The sequence below is a fragment of the Tauraco erythrolophus genome, chromosome 20 (assembly GCF_009769465.1).
Source record: "Tauraco erythrolophus isolate bTauEry1 chromosome 20, bTauEry1.pri, whole genome shotgun sequence".
NCBI classification, from domain to species: domain Eukaryota; kingdom Metazoa; phylum Chordata; class Aves; order Musophagiformes; family Musophagidae; genus Tauraco; species Tauraco erythrolophus.
Window position 1 is genome coordinate 13,918,695 of NC_141484.1, and position 17,081 is coordinate 13,935,775.

Sequence of the window (17,081 nt, forward strand, 5' to 3'; positions counted from 1 at the left end):
TCCAGTGGGACAGAAACCAAGGCCCTCCTTCCCAATTGATTCATTGAATGCATCGGTTCCTCAATATTACACTTTGGGTAGTCCTTCTTTTACTCCTCGTACACATTTGCATGACTAAAGTACATCTCTTCTCAACAACATTTGCTCTCTGTCTAGCTAACCTCATCACTTATTTCTCTAATCCCTTTATGTTTTGCTGACTAAGTGATAATATAAGGTATTCTGGACACATATCACGGTCCCACCTATCAAAATTCTGTGTTCATACTTGTGCGTTCATGAGTTGTTTTGATCATGCTGTTTCTTTCTCTTCACTATCACTGCATTTCAGGTGTACAGCTTTTTGTGTTTGTGTCAGAAAAAAAATCCATGACTCTGTCTTGTCATGCTATGCTTTGTTTTCTGTCATTAGGTGTAGGCTTTCTTCCCATGACCATCAGTACTTCTGTTGCTACTTCTCTGCATCCTTATATCATAAGATCTTCCTCTATAGAGGACTTGGAGCTTTCTAGTACTGCTCACCATATGCTAGCACTATCCCAAGTAACCTGCTCACTGAGAAAGTGAGAGTAAAAATATGAGAAGTAAAAGCCTTCAAAAAGATGAGAAGTGAAAAATATTGGAAGCAAAAAGCTTCGTCTTTGATATAGATGGAGCTGTGCAGAATTCACTGTATGGATAAACAGCCGTGTTTTAAGAAGACAACACTACAATCTTGTTTGTAGACAGAGAGAAAGGGAATCATGCCCATCCACTCACAGTAAGAAGCTTCATTTACACTTTTTTCTGTCTCATCTTTTCTAAACGAAGGATTGGATAGTACTTGGAGGAAGAGTCATAAAAGACAATTACAATTGTGCATGATATTAGGAACAGATGAAATAATTCTTACTGCAACAGAAAACAACATTGGTCCTCGGATGATCCACCAGATTCCCATGTGCTCGTTTGTTCCCCAGCATCTGAAGAATAATTTGAAGTGTAGCTACATTATTCTTATAGAAAAAAAATTAGAAAACTTACATAACCTATGTATATACTTCAAAATGAAGTTGACAAAGTTCAACTTTTTCATGTGGCACTCAGGAGAAATGAAATAAAACTAAAAGTCTCACCAACAACTGTAATTTTATTTATTCTGAATGTCTTTCCACCAGAATGTTGAGAGAAGCTTCCCTAGACTGCAAACTTTAGAACTATCTGGCAAACACAGTCTTTGGATCCACACAACTGTACACGGCACGAAACCTTCATAATGAAATTCATCCTACCCAAATTTGTCTGTCTGAAACTGGAAACTGGAAATGGGTAAACTATTAATTGCGACCATGGCTCTTGACCTGCTAAAAAGTTTGCATACTGTTTCCTTGAAGCTATCTCCTTTTCTCCTGCTCTAATCTTCTAATTTGTCATATGTACATGTTCCTTCTTGCTAATTAGCCTGAAATTCCATGGGATCTTGGTTTGTCATCTACAGTCTATATAACATGTAACTCTAAGAGACCGTAATTGTGAGTAGGTTCCTGATGTTGTTGCTTAATACTGCTGCTCCAAACAAAACTCTCCAGGAACCATGAATAAAAAAGGGGAACAAAAGAAATCATACATGAACCCCAAAGTCTATGTGATGCCATTAACAGCATCATTGAAGACCAGAAGACTGGAAAACTACTTACAAGGGCAAGTTACTCTTACTGATTAATTCACCTAATACTGAACACATTCATTTTATATCAGCTTTTAATGAATATCAGTTTTTGTCATTATCCTCCATAATCAATGATTTTTTACAAAATGGCAGTGAATACTAAATAAAGAGTAGATGCTCTCCAAAGAAAGCACTGGTCTCCTTTTCTTACTAACAAGATGATCTGCATAAAGATGTTTGTGCTGACAATTTGCTTCATGTAAGTGGATGAATGTTGGATACAACAGCTTTCATTTCAGGAACAGTGAACGTTCATTCTACTTCTTGATTTATGCATAAGTAAATCTGAGAATTCACAGAAGTACTTTACTGTAAAAGTACTAAAATGAACGTAGAAAATGTAACAGGTGCTGTATATTCTTAATATAGTAGTCAATTCTTGTGCCAAGTATTGTCAAGGGTTTGCAGAAAAATTAAGCAAACTGAAAACCAATATTCTAAGGTAGATTTTGTTTAGTAACCTACCCTGTGTTCTCCAGTTTTGATCTGCTTATTCCCCAAGGGCCCACGAACAGGATAGGAACAACTGAAAAGAGAAGGAGTCAGTTACAGCCAAGCTTGCAGAATGGTTCATACAAAACACAGTAGTGCGTGATGCAAAGACATATGATTTTCAGTTTCCTATTTAGAACTGTACAAAAATCAACCCAATCCTGGCTTTCCTCATTTGTATTTCAAGTTCTACAAAATGGAATTTCATTGTATAGTCGAATCTTTTGCATTTTAAGACTGATACATACATATATAGACACACACACACTACTGACCTTTCCAAATCTTCTAAATTCCTGACTCTGAGAGTTCAAAGGAATCAGCATTTGAGACTTTGCAGACTACTTAAGGCACCAATCATTAACATTTCTATTTGTTGAACCTTAAAGAGTTTTCATGGGAGGCATGGAAGAATGTCTAGGTAACTTAAAACAACTGACAAAGGCTTGTTTTCCTGACTTACCTTTCCTGGACCCCTTAAAGATAATCCTTGGTCCCCATTCCCCTATTATTGCCCTCTGACCCCAGAGATGATAGACTGCAGACTGAAAAAAAAGACTAAATTACTACACTATTCCAGTGATCTACAAACATGCAGGCACAAGCTTCAATCACAACCACAAGGCATGTGAGCTATGAAAGGCGGGTGTTTGACTGGATTCTCATAACACACAGAAGATTTTCAGGTGGATGTGGCAGGAAGGAAAGGAGGTGTGGGTCACTGGGGCCAGAACAGTATCTATTCGGCATTCTGGGACACTAGTTAAGGTCATGGGGAGAGCTGGAGTGTGGCAATACAGAGAAGGTCAGAAGCAAAACACTCAGAGATAATAGACCATTGAGTGGGTAAAGTGGGGAAAGAGTTAGAAAAGGTCTCACTTGGGTGGGAGATGGCATTGTTGCAACAATGAGGATGAAAAAATAAAGATTTCTGGTTTAGTCTTATGGAGCTTGACTTCATAGTTAGATAATCAGGAAAGTTTTAGTTTTTTCAGACTAACTACTTGATTTCCTTGTAAACATAAGGAAGTTGTTCCAGAATACGTGGGATTCCTCATTGACTGTGCAGAGAAGGAATAATACAGTGCAGTACATAAGAATTGTATTTTATCTTCTTTTTATCAAGATCCTTTACCCTGAGAAACCAGGCTTGTTTTGGGACAAGACCAATTTTCTGAGACAATTTTAACCTGCAAATTTCTATCCAGGTACCAAAATGCAATATTTAAATATTCCAGTTTCTGTTTTGTATTTGTCCTGAAAAAACATTATCTTCCACAGAGATGTCACAGTATGTATCTAGATTTAGTCACCAAATCTGAGCTGTAAAATATTGTCATATAGGTACACTTCCTTTTCAGCTTAAATGCATGAGTGGATTTGGTGAAAAAAGATTTCATGTGTGGAATTTCACATCTGCCTTGGAACCTGGAAGAACTGCATTTGAGTATCTACTATTGACTTTAAGGTACCATGTTTCAAATGATCAATGACTAGTCTGTTTAGGCTTTCCTTATCTCTTCAACATAGGTATTAAAAAACGATTTCCATCAAATTGTTTATCACTAACTTCCGGAAGTTAAACTTCAACTTAACTTGAAGATCCATACTTCTGCTTCAGATGTGAAACAAATAACTGTTTTTTCCAAGTATGCAATAAAACATGCCTTTCCCCATTGTACATGCTTCCTCACTTAAAAGCAATGATTTTTCCTGAAGCTCCTTTCTGATCTGATGCCAGAATGTCAGGTTAAGGTATACAGCGAGATAGTTTTGATTTAAACCATCATAGAATGGTTTGGGTTGGAAGAGAACTTAAGGATAATCTAGCTTCAATCCCCCTGCCATGGGCAGGGACACCCTCCACTACACCAGGTTGCTCAAAGCCTCATCTAACCTGGCCTTGAACACTGCCAGGGATGGGGCAGCCACAACTTCTCTGGGCAACCTGTGCCAGTGCTTCAGCATCCTCATAGTGAAGAAATAAAAGGAGATCAACCTTTTTGTTTCAAACATGAGAAACAAAATTCTCCCAAGGTTACAGCACTTCCATTGTATGCACTGACTGACATTTCTGAAAACATGTATGTTCCCATTGCAAACACCTCTATTTAATCCTTGTTCTGTACTCTCAGCTCTTTCCATGTTATTGGATTGTTGTTGTGTTGATCAGTAGTGAAGGCTCTGCATTTAACATCAGGGCCTCAGAACTCCTCAGGTTCTCATAAGTCTAGACCAAACCTACTGAATTTCTTAACTTCTGGAGATATGCTAGTTTTTAACTGTCTTTAAAGAACTAAGAGGTGTGAGGTGCTGAGCAGTCTATTAGAGTATTACTATTGTTACAGAAAGCTAAATAAAATCTTATTTTGGATTTAAAACTGTAAAACAAGAAGAAAAGAACATAGGTATTTTTATTGTGAACAAAAGGGAAAAAAAAATGGCACAAGTTTTACATTCACATGTAACTAACTAATGATTTAACATTCCAAAATTAAATGTGCCACTGCCAAAATCACTGGGTCTGAGTAGCTTTTTATCGATCTCTGATAACAAGATTACATAATGCATAAAGTGAAGCCATCTATTGTACTGACATCTTCACAACAATGCATACGATACTACCTCATGCGTATTCAAAACCTGGTTCGAATGCTAAGAGACAAAAGTCAAACATTTTTTAATCTTGTCAGTAGTAGTAAACACAAACCCTTTCTACAGAAGAGAGTTAAGGTTAGAATCATAGAATCATCGAGTCATTTAGGTTAGAAAAGACCCTTCAGATCACCTAAACCTAGCACTACCAAGTCCACCACTAAAACATGTCCCTAAGCGCCACATCTACACATCTTTTAAATACTTCTAGGGATGGTGACTCAACCACTTCCCTGGGAAGCCTATTGCAATGTTTGACAACCCTTTCAGTGAAGAAATTTTTCCTAATATCCAATCTAAACCTCTCCTGGTGAGATTGTTTTGTCTTGTCCTATGGCTTGTTACTTGGGAAAAGAGACTGAACCCCACTTCGCTACAACCTCCTTCCAGGTAGTTGTGGAGAGCAAGAAGGTCTCCCCTCAGACTTCTTTTCTCCAGGCTGAACAACCCTGAGTTCCCTCAGCCGTTCCTCATCAGACTTGTGCTCCAGACCCTTCACCAGCTTCGTGACCCTTCTCTGGACACGCTCCAGCAACTCAATGTCTGTCTTGTAGTGAGAGGCTGAAAACTGATCAGTGTTCGCAATGCGGCCTCACCAGTGCTGAGTACAGGGGACAATCACTGCCCTACTCCTCCTGGCCACACACTGATTTCTGGTTTCTTTACTGGATGTTTATTCTTTCATACTAGATAGTTTTGCCTTAAATTAAGTTATCTCATGTACTTCAATAGGGTTTTATATAATGCTTTTGAAACTTTTTTGCTCAGGTTTCCCCCTGTGTGGTATTTTAGATGATGAAGTACTGTTTTGGATTTTGTTTTTAAGCATTGATGCTTTTCTACAGCAATGGTTCTTTTTTAATAAATAGATACAGTCATATTACAAAAGCATGAAAAATGGCCTTATCTGAAATTCACTTAATTCTAAGAATTTTTCCTGTAGGCTATTTTTTTTAGATGCTATCCAATTGTCATTTCAAAATTCAAGAGGTATGGTAGATGTCAAAGGGAAATAAAGTGAAGTGTCTTCATTCCCTTTGATTGTTACAGAGAGAGCCTAGTACAACTTTTAGACAGCTAAAACTGAATGACATGAATTACTGTCAAACTGAGAGGGAGTTTGCCATAGCCTTGATAACAATAACTGAACATTTCCTTTAAACATGTAAATGTTGTAGTATTGCAATTGGAAAAATTATAATATTAATCTTAGCTGCCATTTGCTTCAGCTATTTATGTTTGAAGATAAACATCTCTTTAAAATTGTACCTCTTTATTCTTTGTAGATCATTTCAGCAAGCAGTACAGCACAGCAAATATGGAATAATTTATTTACAGCTACTTAATCAGACACCACAATTACGTCCTTCTAAAAATCACTTTTCTTTTTTTTCAAGTGGACTATCCACTATACTCCCATAGTCCTGGATACAAAGTTTTACGTTTGACAATACAGTTCAATAGACATAGCTGTGATGATAATGAATCAGCTTGTAAAAACACACACTGAGAAAAATTTTACAGTCATAAGATCCCATGGCCATCCATCCTATTCTCCTCCTTAACTCAGGCCACTGGATTTGAATTAATAACTCTTGCAACAAACCTAGGTATTGTCTAGGAGTACATTTTTTAATCTTCATTTAAAACCTACAAAGACCTGCAAGTTGCACAGGTAGATTTTATATGATTATTGGGAATTGGGAAACCTTGGGTTTCTCTTTTGTCCTGATAATATACAGAATTATGCTCTTAGAGGAAACAACAAACATAAGTATCAGATTACACAACAAAATTTACACAAAATTGTTCAAATGCTTGTAACTAACTTTACTTTGTCTTTATTCCATGATAAATGTCTGAAATATAAGACCTGAATTGTACAGTGTTTCAGACTGTCATCTAACTTAAAGCACTCTTTAGATATGTAAGGCGAGCTCGGAAGGTGAACATACAAAAGAAAATCTTTCGCATTTAGATGTCTTTGCTGTGTAGATGCTCTGTTACAAAGGAAGAACAAGTACAAGTACAGGCTGGGCGGAGAATGGATTGAGAGCAGCCCTGAGGAAAAGGACTTGGGAGTGCTGGTGGATGAGAAGCTCAACATGAGCCGGCAATGTGTGCTGGCAGCCCAGAAAGCCAACCGTGTCCTGGGCTGTATCAAAACAAGCGTGGCCAGCAGGTCAGGGAGGGGATTCTGCCCCTCTGCTCTGCTCTTGTGAGACCCCACCTCGAATACTGTGTTCAGCTCTGGGGTCCCCAACAGCAGAAGGACATGGAGCTGCTGGAGCGTGTCCAGACGAGGCCACGAAGATGATCCGAGGGCTGGAGCACCTCTGCTATGAAGACAGGCTGAGAGAGTTGGGGCTGTTCAGCCTGGAGAAGAGAAGGCTCCGGGGTGATCTTATAGCAGCTTTCCGGTACCGAAAGGGGGCCTACAGGAAAGCTGGAGAGGGACTTTTTACAAGGGCGTGTAGTGATAGGACAAGGGCAATGGCTTTAAATTGAAAGAGGGCAGATTTAGATTAGATATAAGGAAGAAATTTTTCACTCAGAGGGTGGTGAGGCAGTGGAACAGGTTGCCCGGAGAAGCTGTGACTGCCTCATCCCTGGCAGTGTTCAAGGCCAGGTTGGATGAGGCTTTGGGCAACCTGGTATAGTGGAGGGTGTTCCTGCCCACAGCAGGGGGTTGGAACTGGATGATCTTTGAGGTCCCTTCCAACCCTAACTATTCTGTGATTCTATGATTAAGAAAATGAAATTGCTGATAGTACCATAATATTCACTTGTGGAAAAATAACAGAAATTGAGAGGAATGGAAGAACACTGTTCCCCTAAAATCAGCTTACATCTTAACATAAGCTGTAATATTAGAGCTGATTAGAGCTGTAATATTGAGGTGAGACACAGTTGCTGTTCCCAGGAACAGAATGCACTTGCTACAGACACGGCCTGCATCTGGTCTAATGGAATGTGTAATATCCTTGAAATGAGGAGTAGAGTGGAACAGAGGTACCGCGGCTCGTCCCTGTTAGCAGGGATAAAGAATGGTAAAGATAACTGCATAGCTGCCATTAAGGAAGATGGATTGCAACTGCTGCCTCAGCAATTATGGTGAAATAGTCCTGAAGCTGAACTTTGCTCATTATAATGTCATTAGAATACTAAAACACACCTCCATCTCAAAAGCTACCTGTCTCCAGGCTGCAACCACCCCTCACTGAGCACGCGCTCTGAAATTCTTCTAGCGTATACCTTTAAGCCAAAGCAAGGAAAATTTCACCAATCCTAAAAAAGGTGTGTATGACTAGAGTCACTTGAGCTCCACTGGAAAGTAAAAAACAATATAAAAATGGCTTAAGAGAAGGGAATGGTCAGGGGAAGACCTCCGCTGGAATGTCTGAGACCAGTCAATGGGCTGGACCTCTCTTCTCCCCTCCATAGGAACGTCTATCGGGTAAGAGCGCTGTTGTGCGCGCTTAGTTACTAACATCCTGCTCGCCATTTAAAATAATCGCTGAGCCGTTCTGTCTGTATATTGTTCCAAATCTGTTTTCACAGTCAGTATCTTACCACCGGCTGTCCTCGAACCTGTATCCTGTCATGAATGTATATAATAAAATTGGTTTATATCAAGTTTCAGGAAACTTTGGTAATTGATACAGAGAATAGAAGGGATTTATCCCAGTGTTGCTGCCCGTGAAAGTCCCTGAATAGGTCAGATGACCATCCTCCAACCTTGCTGGCTGTCCAAAGGGATTTGTCCCAGTGATGCTGTCAGCGTAAGCCTGACAGACTAGTCAAATTGTGAAGGGTTGGAGGAAACCCTCCTTCTCCTTAAATGGGCTGTGGCAGGCAGGTTGGATACAAGGGTCTCGTCTTTCTTGGGAAATAGGCAGGCTGGTCAAATTGAAAAGGGCTCGAAGTAGCCCCCATCTCCATCCTCTATTGACTCAAAATTGTGACATCAGTGATGACAGAAAACACAGCCAAATATAGTATTTTTTTTTCTTGCTCTGTCCACTAGGCTATTGTTTTCCTGTGAAACTATTCACCTGTTTCCTGTAGCTACAGGTCAAGCTGAACTGCAACAGATGTATCACTGCTGATATACCTTTATTGACAATCAATGACTTCAAAACAAACAAAAAAGAGTTCAGATTTCTTCATTCTTCATTGCAAAATATCCAATACCAACTCAAAAATGTACCACAGAATCAAGAACTTGGGAATTGTTATGTACTTACCCCATCCTATCACAATGTATGTCTGTAGCAGTCGTCTTTCAGAGAGTGTAACAGTTATCAGTAATGTATGTAGATAAATTCCTTCCACTAATAACCAAAAATAATTTGCCCCAACAAAGTAATGCATGAAAAACTGGGCAGTCCTGCAAATGATTACAATCTGTAGAAATGAGAGATCAGGAATCATTTTTAATATATTAAAGCTCTGGCAAATCCTGGCTTTCTCTTGTTACTTTAGCAACCATTTCAAAACTAGCACATGGTTGTGATATAAATGTGATTTGGTCACACATCTCACAAACTTCTCCTTGCTGCTTGTGAGAGGCTGGAGGGCAGCGCAACAATTTAAAGGCTTCTACACTGTCAGAAAATTTGAGTGGAGGTGACAATTAGGAAAAAACAGTGACCAGTGTAGCCTGGGACGTGCGTTCTTTGTCATGATCTACATATCAGAATTTTTACTGATGAGCTACTAAAATAATAGTCACCATTAACATCTTGCAAGTTATTTTGCTTGTTGACATGGGCAAACTATATTCATACAACATCATACAAGTATAATTTTTCCACAGTGGTGGCAAATGAGAGATGTTGGTATTCCATTATCTAAGCAAGTGTAAGAAAATCAGCTCATTTTCCTAGTACAGAAAAGTCTTTATTTTTTTTCTCTCCTAATGTTCTTTCACAGAAAATGCATTGCTTGGTAACATTGTCTTATGGGCAAGATTTGTATTCGTTGCGTTGTGCTATGCATACCAGGAGCGAATCGTGTCATATAAGTGCCAAATAAATGTGTAGATTTCTTCCTAAATAATACAAGTGTAAGTTGTTTTGCTTAATTGGATGTTACTAAATATAACTATAGATTAATTTGTTGTTTCTAAACAAGGCTTCATATAAAATCAATCTATTATAATTTATCAAATCAGATCTTTTTTCCTTGAGTACCCCAAGCTTTATCAGCAAAATTTCAGCATTCAAAGCTCAACTAACAAACTCTGCAAAACTTGCTGCCATATGGCAAACTTCTGAAACTGTAATTCTTACAGCCCCTAGCAGCTAATTTACTATTAGCAATGAACTAAGAAGCTACCTCAGGGCTGAGGTATAATATCCATCCAGTTTCATCATTTGGTCTTCTGGAGTAAATATTGTAGTATACAGTGTCTTTAATAAGAACTGCTGTGGCACGTAAGATAAAAGATACAAATAAATTCATATGGATGTAGTTTCTTGTGCAGTGAAGTTTTCTGTGGGAGAAAAAAATAATGTATGAATCCTCTGGAATATATTTAATCTGCAGAAATAAAAAAAAATACTGTTGTATTCACATTGTTGCCATCAATAAATTTTGCTTAGAAATTACTTTTATAATGCTTACTAGGAAAATACAAGTTATTTACTCCAGAAGCTAAGCAATAGTTGAATTAGATTAAAAGAAGAACGTGCATACTGGGATCTGTGCTTTAAAAATGAATGTGAATTCGTACTAACCTGAGTGAAGAAAGTATCAGGAGAGCTAATACAAGTGAGATGAGAGAAAAATAATATCCTATAGTGTACAACAGCTGTAATGTGGTAAGCAATTTATGTTCTTCTTCCTAGGAACAAAGAAGAAAAGTGTGTTACACATGCAGAGAGGTGGACTGAGCAGGAACACAGCCCAGAAGCTTTTGAGTCCAATTTCTTTTTGTTGCAAAGTAGCCAGGGGAAGTTTCTGATGCCTGCTCCCTGAGCTGCTTCATGAAATCATTGCATGACAGAGGCACCTGCAGACAGCCTCAGTTTCTTTTTAAATTCTAAGGCACTCACAGTCTCATTTCCAGATTGCTGCTGCACGAACAGCGTTCGTAGTCTAATTTACAGCTACTCATTGCCAGGATTACATGCACCAAATTCATTTAGTAACTGCAGAGATCAACTCACTTAACCTGTATGCACAGGAAAAATTAGTATGCGCGCGGCCTGGGGACACAGTTACAAGTCAGTCGTGCCTGTACAGTTTTGAGAATCAGCTCTGTCTAGAATCATTGAAATAGATAGACTTCTGCCATGAGTTCAAAGAAAAAGATCAAAATTATAGCAATTAGAGTTTTCTAGAATACCTTTGAATGACAAACAAAGACAAATAATGACCTCAGAGAAGGAAGGGGGCACTCATACTTTCTTTCCACTTTGCTTCATTTAACATTTCTTTTTGCTAAGTTTGTCCATTTAGCTGCTTATGCCTACCTCTCATGTCTTCATATTGCTTTTCGAGCTCAAGGAAAGCTTCTCTGCAAAGGGGATGTAGAGATACAGGGTATGTGACTTTCATAATCCATAATGAGCCTGCAAAGACTTTCTTGGAACCTGTATCTTTTCCTCAGTGATTTTGCTACTTCCCTTGTAAACTGTCTTACTGCTCAGTGCCAGGGATTCTATCACTGTCTTCCTGCCAGTAGTTGTCTGTAATAAATTTATGCTAATGATCACTATCTGGATAGCACCAGTAGGCTGTGCCTGCTGCTAGAAATACTTCTGTTTTTTCTTTCTTCTTCTTTTTCCTTTCTTCTTCTTTTTCTTTTCTTCTTCTTTTTCTTTTCTTGGTGAAAGCGCCCAGAGAGAGCAGTGTGGGTGCAGGAGATTCCCATAGCACAGCCATCAGCCACTCTACTCCATGAAAACATTCAAATAGGCATGAGCCTAACAAAAAGCATGAGTTATCATGTTGATTGGGACAATTTTGCAACACCAAAACAAATGAAATAAAGCTGATTCCTCTAATAGGTGCGGATACTAGCTCTGGATTATTGCTAATTTCTTGGGTCTTTCACAAAATAAATGAAACAGGTACAAACCCATGTGATAAATGAGTGAGTCCCAAGCAGAACTCCAACTAAAGTTTACAAATTATTAGGTGAATAAAAGCAAGCAAACAGCGCTGGGTGCGCCGGGAGTCTCCGCTCCACCAAGACGCACACCGTATAGTTCCCATTTCTGGTTTATATTCCTTTTACTAATACATATTCTTAATTATTTCCGAGAAAAGGTGGTCTTATTACAATGAGCTCAGAGAAGTCATCTCCATAGTCTCCACCCCTAACCCCCCCCAGTTGCGCGTGTGCAGTGTCTCCTGGTGGTTGTGAGTAGGGGTCTCAGGGATGAAGGCTGTATGTCTTCCTCGTGATGACTTTTTCACCTCCCCAGAAAACTAGTGAAGTCATCATGACTGTGCTCTGCGAAGTCATCAGGACCATCCTTGTTCTCCATCTTGGCTCCTGCTTATCTTACACAAGGGTTGTGCAACTTACAGATACATGACTTAAGCAAGCTGACTTAAAAGTGGTTAAGCGAGATTAGAGATTAAGCACGTACAGGCCCCCAGGCCCCTCTTGTCTAACACCTTGCAACTGGCAGTAAAGCAAAAGAAGAAGAGGGAAAAAAAACCCAAAATGTTAGGTGGCTTTTGCAAGAAGCGAGAACTATATCCATACCATTCTGCTTCCTCTAGGACTGCGGTTATACAAGAACGAACAGAATGGTTAAAGGTTACATACATAAAAAGGTCATATTTCACCGTGCGGCCCTAACACTGTTTTATATTGCCAGGTATCAGGGGAACACATTTCACAATTGGGGCTCCTGGTTAGCAGCATCATGAGGCATTTCGCAGGTTCATGTTTTTGCATTTCACAGAGATCTTAAACTAAGACAATCACTTGTCTTGAATAGGCACACCCTACTCCTTGCCACCTATTTGCACATCCCATATTGACACGAATCAAATGAACATATTTCACACCCACATTTAGTGCTGGTAGGAAAGCTGGTTAAATCTTTCTGAGAAACTGTCTGCTGTCACACAAGATGAATTACTGTATCTTCCACCTGTGAAATATGTTAGGACTTATTAGAACAATGTCAGGGCCGCACAGTGAAATATGACCTTCTCTGTACAGGTAACCTTTAACCATTCTGTTCGTTCTTGTATAACTGTAGTCCTAGAGGAAGCAGAATGGTATGGATATAGTTCTCGCTTCTTGCAAAAGCCACCTAACATTTTGGTTTTTTTTCCCTCTTCTTCTTTTGCTTTACTGCCAGTTGCAAGGTGTTAGACAAGAGGGGCCTGGGGGCCTGTACGTGCTTAATCTCTAATTTCACTTAACCACTTTTAAGTTAGCTTGCTTAAGTCATGTATCTGTAAGTTGCACAACCCTTGTGTAAGATAAGCAGGAGCCAAGATGGAGAACAAGGACGGTCCTGATGACTTCGCAGAGCACAGTCATGATGACTTCACTAGTTTTCTGGGGAGGTGAAAAAGTCATCACGAGGAAGACATACAGCCTTCATCCCTGAGACCCCTACTCACGACCACCAGGAGACACTGCGCACGCGCAACTGGGGGGGTTAGGGGTGGAGACTATGGAGATGACTTCTCTGAGCTCATTGTAATAAGACCACCTTTTCTCAGAAATAATTAAGAATATGTATTAGTAAAAGGAATATAAACCAGAAATGGGAACTATACGGTGTGCGTCTTGGTGGAACGGAGACTCCCGGCACACCCAGCGCTGTTTGCTTGCTTTTATTCACCCAATAATTTGTAAACTTTAGTTGGAGTTCTGCTTGGGACTCACTCATTTATCACACACCTACAAGTTTGCGATCCAGAATGGTCAAGAAGCCATGGAAAACTCTCAATACTTACAAATATTTACCTCACTTTTGTAAATAATGTGCAAGTTTAGAAGTTCATGTACTCATTAGATAAAGAGTTTAGTAAAAATTTAGCAGCACATGAGGATTCTGGACTAATAGTGTTTAATAAAGTAATCAATAAAGTAATGTTACTCAATAAAGTAACAAATGGTAACAGTGCTCACCCAATAAAGTACTAAAAAGTAAAAAATAATCAACAGTAATAGTGCTTACATAAGAGACTTAATTCTGACATCATCTAAGCTGAACTCTATGGCAAAAGAAGTTACAAGAAGCTGAAACCAGATGAGCTGCATGCTTTACTGTTACCTGAAACTGCTGCTTTCATTGCAAGTCATTTCACAGTCGTGCAAGCAGGCAGCAGGATCAGATCCCATATCCCTGCTTGAACCGCCCTTTCCCTCAAAGCCAGCTGCGTGCTGGAGTGAGCTTGCTCGGCTGCAAACTGCCTTCTCGCAGAGAACGCGAGTCAGGCTTCTTTGCAGAAGCAGAGCAAGAGTGTGATTCCCAGCTTCACAAACCTGAGCTGGCCAGTAATCGCTTCCATGTGATGTTCGGCAGAAGAAGCTGGGTGCTGTTGAGGGGGCAGTACCCAGCTCGCTCTTGGTTCAGCTCGGGAGAGCCCTTCTGCTGCCGACAGCCTCACGCTGAGGCTGCCCGCTGTGTCGGACCGGGCAGGATGGCATTTGCATGATGATGAATCCTCCAGTCTGTGACTGGCTAAATTTGAAAGGACCAGTTAGTGGCTCATTAAATGCTAAAAGGCCCAGGAACCGGCAGGGAAAGAAGTTATCTGGCCTTGATAGACTACGGCGATTTGGGGCAGATGATGGGATGCTCGAATTTAAGTTATTTGCTTCTCAAGTTGCAGTCTTTCTCAATTTTATTAGGAGAAATTCAGGACACGTGAACACTAGACTCTGAAGAGAAAATAATTTGTGGCATCTAAAGCAGGAATCCCCCTCCTTAATCTTTCCTCCTCTGCTTCTTCTAAATAAAATAACGTTTCCATTTGGTAATCTAAATGAAATCTGAACATTTTTGCAGGTATTCAGTGGAAATGTTTTATCAGTTACTCAAGAAGGGATTAAGAAGATTAAAGTATTAAACCATAATATAAAACATACTTACATTTTTTTTTAAATTATTTTTCTCAGAACATTCTGAACTATCACGCCAAATGTCTGTGGAGTTTTCCTTCGTTTGCCAAGTCCCTTCATCCAAGCAGACTCTGTATACATTTCCTACGCTTCCTGAAAGTAAACAGAGCTTTAGTTTGAAAGGTCAAAATAAAGACTTCATTTTTCATACATGTTTTAAAGATTTCTACCTCACATCACAGCAATAGACACTACCTCACCCCTACTCAAAAAAGGAATAAAAAACACTTTTCATTTGTCTTTAACAACATATTTTTCATAGGACAAAGTAGAAATGTAATCTAGCAGAAATAAATTCCCAGAATGTACTTGGTATTTAAAAAAAACCCCACATAGTTACTACATCCAAAAGAATAGCCTACCTCTCACTTTATTCCTTTTTCCTCATTAAGCTCATAAATTTCATCAAGTACGAGTAGCACATTGCCCAGGTTGTGTAGTCAAAATTGTAGGAGGAAGAGTATGGTTCGATTAGGAAATTACCTTTCTCTGGAACACCTGTGGCTGGTCTTTTATTTACATATTTTGAGGCCTCATCAGCAGGTGGGGTGAACTGGTGAAGCTTTCTTGGCTTTCACTGCTCTGTCCTAGTTTATACTAATTAAGAATTTGCATCAGAAGAATGGTATGGGGACCTGGGTTGATGTTTGTTTGATGTGGTCCTCAACAGCTGCCTTCCACTTATTTCTAATCAGACCTGATCTTTTTCATTCATTTTTTAATCAGGAAGTGTTTAAGGATTGCAGCAACAACCAGAATATCTCATTTCGCTCAGGATGACAGAACTGAGAGAACTGCTATGGGAGCACAGTTTGCTGTGATGGAGCAGGAGCTCTGTGTGGAGACTAGAAACTGAAAAAAAATCTGAAGACATCTATGAAATGTGATCAGAAATCTCATTTCTAGACAACCCTAATGTTTCAGTGCTCGGACTTGGCAATGATGACAAACCACAATAAATTTACCTCAAGCTTCCAAGCATTTCTGGTCCAAGTCCACTGGTGTCCCAGAACAGACACAGCTTTGCCTTGGAAATGGGACTAGCAATGGAAATAGGGACCACAAGCAACCCTAACCCCAGTCCCACAAAATCTCTAGAACAGACCGACAGCTGGGCTGTCTCTAACGCCTCTTCTTCTAAGGCGCTGTGGTATGGATGAGAATGCCAGATGATGCTGTAACAAACACTGTAGCCCCACTATGTTCCCCACTGTGAACACAATTAAAAGTTTCATAACCTGGTACAATGCATTGCATCTTGCTTTTGTAGAAATTTAGACAGAAAAAGAGAAAAAAAAAGAGTTTCCATTACATGGAGGGAAGGAAGATGCTTTTGTCTTTACTATGAAGAGCTGAATTTGTTCTAAATGGTTGGCAGAAGCATTTTCTTGGGTTGACTAGATAGAAGATTGGTCTCTTTCTGTTTAGCGGCACCAAAAATGTCAAATTATGACATCATAGAAAAAAAACTTGTGTGGGGTGGGCTGGAGAAAGCTATGATAAGCAGCCCATAGTAGTCTCCTATAAAGTAAAGGACTCAGACACAACTGGTCCTTCCAAGTGGTATTAGAAATGCAGCTAAGGATGCCACATGTAGCTAAGAAAGGCTGTGTAGCAGGATTCAGAAATGCTAGACTGCAGTGGTAGGAATGTCCTTTCATTTCTTTAGGAGGAAAGGAATGTTGTTTGCTTTTAGACAGTTTTGATCCTGTACATATTATTCTTTTTTCCTTCCTGAGAGTCTCCCTGCTCCTCTCCCTCCAAGGAAAAGGCTGCTGGGAAAGTTTGGTTTTCCACCACACCACTGGTGGTGAGGTGTTTCCTACTGGAGGCCTCACTGCTTGGATTGCGGCTTTGCTTGGCTGTTGCAGTTTTCTGGGAGAGAGCTTCGTATTTGGGGTCAGTGGAGACTCCAGAAGTTGAACCTCAGAAGCCGAACCCCAAACCCATTACTGCCAATAAAGGCCTGGCAAAGCGGTTGGAAATGTTGCTTTTACAGCAGACAATATGGAGCTGTAACAAGCACAGATGCAGAAAAAGAGTAAATAATTAAACATTGATGACAAGAGTTTTGTACCTCAATTCAGAAAAGGAGTGAAAGAGGTGATACAAGAAAGC

General features: G+C 39.6%; 1 protein-coding gene across 2 annotated transcripts in view; it reads right to left on the minus strand.

Annotated features, from left to right (window-relative positions):
* The window catches only part of GLP2R (glucagon like peptide 2 receptor), a 51,600-nt gene that overhangs the window by 18,423 nt on the left and 16,096 nt on the right, over positions 1-17,081 (minus strand). For both annotated transcript variants that reach the window (XM_086623987.1, XM_086623986.1), the window contains 6 exons: positions 14,935-15,056; positions 10,597-10,703; positions 10,196-10,352; positions 9,103-9,262; positions 2,174-2,234; positions 893-962 (listed from right to left, as the gene is read on the minus strand). In XM_086623987.1, coding sequence (XP_086480113.1) covers positions 893-962; positions 2,174-2,234; positions 9,103-9,262; positions 10,196-10,352; positions 10,597-10,703; positions 14,935-15,056 — 677 coding nt within the window. The remainder of the gene's footprint in view (positions 1-892; positions 963-2,173; positions 2,235-9,102; positions 9,263-10,195; positions 10,353-10,596; positions 10,704-14,934; positions 15,057-17,081) is intronic.